The following is a 1,391-nucleotide window of genomic DNA, read 5'->3' on the forward strand; positions in this document are numbered from 1 at the left end:
AAACCCGTGCAGACTGACACGTCACAGGCGGACGCTGGCGGGGAGGGCTCTGACGATGACTATGAGAAGGCGAGGCTGGGTGGGGGGGTGCCCACATCTCAGTTGTCGGGGGGGTGGGGAGCTGCCGGAAAGCTGGGGGCTCTGGGGCTAGAGGGTCAAACCTAGTGCAAACTCCTGGTTCCCAGCACAGGTTGGCAGCCAGCGGGGAGGAGGGGACCCCCACCCCCGGTCCTGGGCCATGACCCTGACCCTGACCCTTGACAATGACCACTCAGGTGCCACTGCCCAGCTCAGTCTTCATCAACACCACAGAGTCCTGCGAAGTGGAGAGGTCAGTGTGCAGTCTGCGTTTCTCCACGGCCTTTTTTGGCAGACCTGAGGTTTTCTGCTGGGGCCCCCCGCCTCAGGTCTCCCCGCCTTTCTGTCCCCCCACTCCCGGGGCTCTGTGCATCTGCCGCCGTGGCCCCCGGTGCTCTCGGAATGGGGGAGGCAGGTGGGCCTAGAGGGTTTCTGAGAGCTGCCCGCGGGCGGCTCCCCTCCACGGCGGGCGGCTCCCCTCCACGCAGCCGTGTCGCCGTAGGCTCTTCAAGGCCACGAGCCCCCGGGGGGTGCCCCAGGACGGTCTCTACTGCATCCGGAACTCCTCCACCAAGTCGGGGAAGGTAGGCACCCAGGGAGCTGGGCCTGGGGTCCCGTCACCATCGGGAGTGATGCCCACCCCCAAGCACGGGCATGAGGCAGGAAGGAAGGGGTGGGGTTCCTATTCCTGCACCTTGAAGGGGGACTTCCTGGGGGCGGTGAGCCTGGTGGGACGTCTGCTGGCTCTGCCTAGGCCCCTCCAAGGGTGACTTGTGTGACCTCACTGAGCCTCAGTTGCCCCGTGACTATCAGGGGCGGCTCTAGCGTGGACCAGACATGCTGCTGTCACTCACTTCTCACCCGACTCTGAGGGCAGGAGCCCCAGGGCGAGGTTGCCCGTCGCGACCCTGCTCTCCGTGTGCAGGGCTGCCCTCCCCCACGGACCCAGCCTTGACTCTGCTGCCCACCGGCTCAGTCTCTGAGGGGCCCACTTAGTCTCTGAGGGGCCCGCTCGGTCTAAGGGTCATCGTCTTCCCAAGATGAGCGAGCCCTGTGCTGCGTGCTTCTCTCCCTGCAGGTTCTGGTTGTGTGGGATGAGACCTCCAGCAAAGTGAGGAACTACCGCATCTTTGAGAAGGTGAGCAGGTGGCCTCGCTGAGGGCCCCTGGAGAGGGGGTAAGCCTGCCCTGGGGCCTGGCTGGGGTCCCAGGAGTCTCCCTGGTGGAGCGCAGCCGTGGGCACTCAGAGGCCCGTGCCTCCAGACTCCCCTCCTCCCTCCCCTCCCCCCTCTCCCGGCCCAGCTGTGTCCCCCA

The 1,391-nt window shown here is 66.2% G+C and overlaps 1 protein-coding gene across 1 annotated transcript in view; it reads left to right on the plus strand.

Moving 5' to 3' along the window:
* SH3BP2 (SH3-domain binding protein 2) overlaps window positions 1–1,391 on the plus strand; it is a 10,466-nt gene that overhangs the window by 4,996 nt on the left and 4,079 nt on the right. Inside the window, 4 exon segments of the mRNA XM_010835691.1 lie at window positions 1–69; window positions 276–331; window positions 581–662; window positions 1,157–1,216. The exon segment at window positions 1–69 is cut by the window's left edge and continues 43 nt beyond it. Of these exon segments, the coding sequence (XP_010833993.1) occupies window positions 1–69; window positions 276–331; window positions 581–662; window positions 1,157–1,216 (267 nt within the window).

This window comes from Bison bison, unplaced genomic scaffold (genome assembly GCF_000754665.1).
Source record: "Bison bison bison isolate TAMUID 2011002044 unplaced genomic scaffold, Bison_UMD1.0 scf7180017845555, whole genome shotgun sequence".
Taxonomy (NCBI): domain Eukaryota; kingdom Metazoa; phylum Chordata; class Mammalia; order Artiodactyla; family Bovidae; genus Bison; species Bison bison.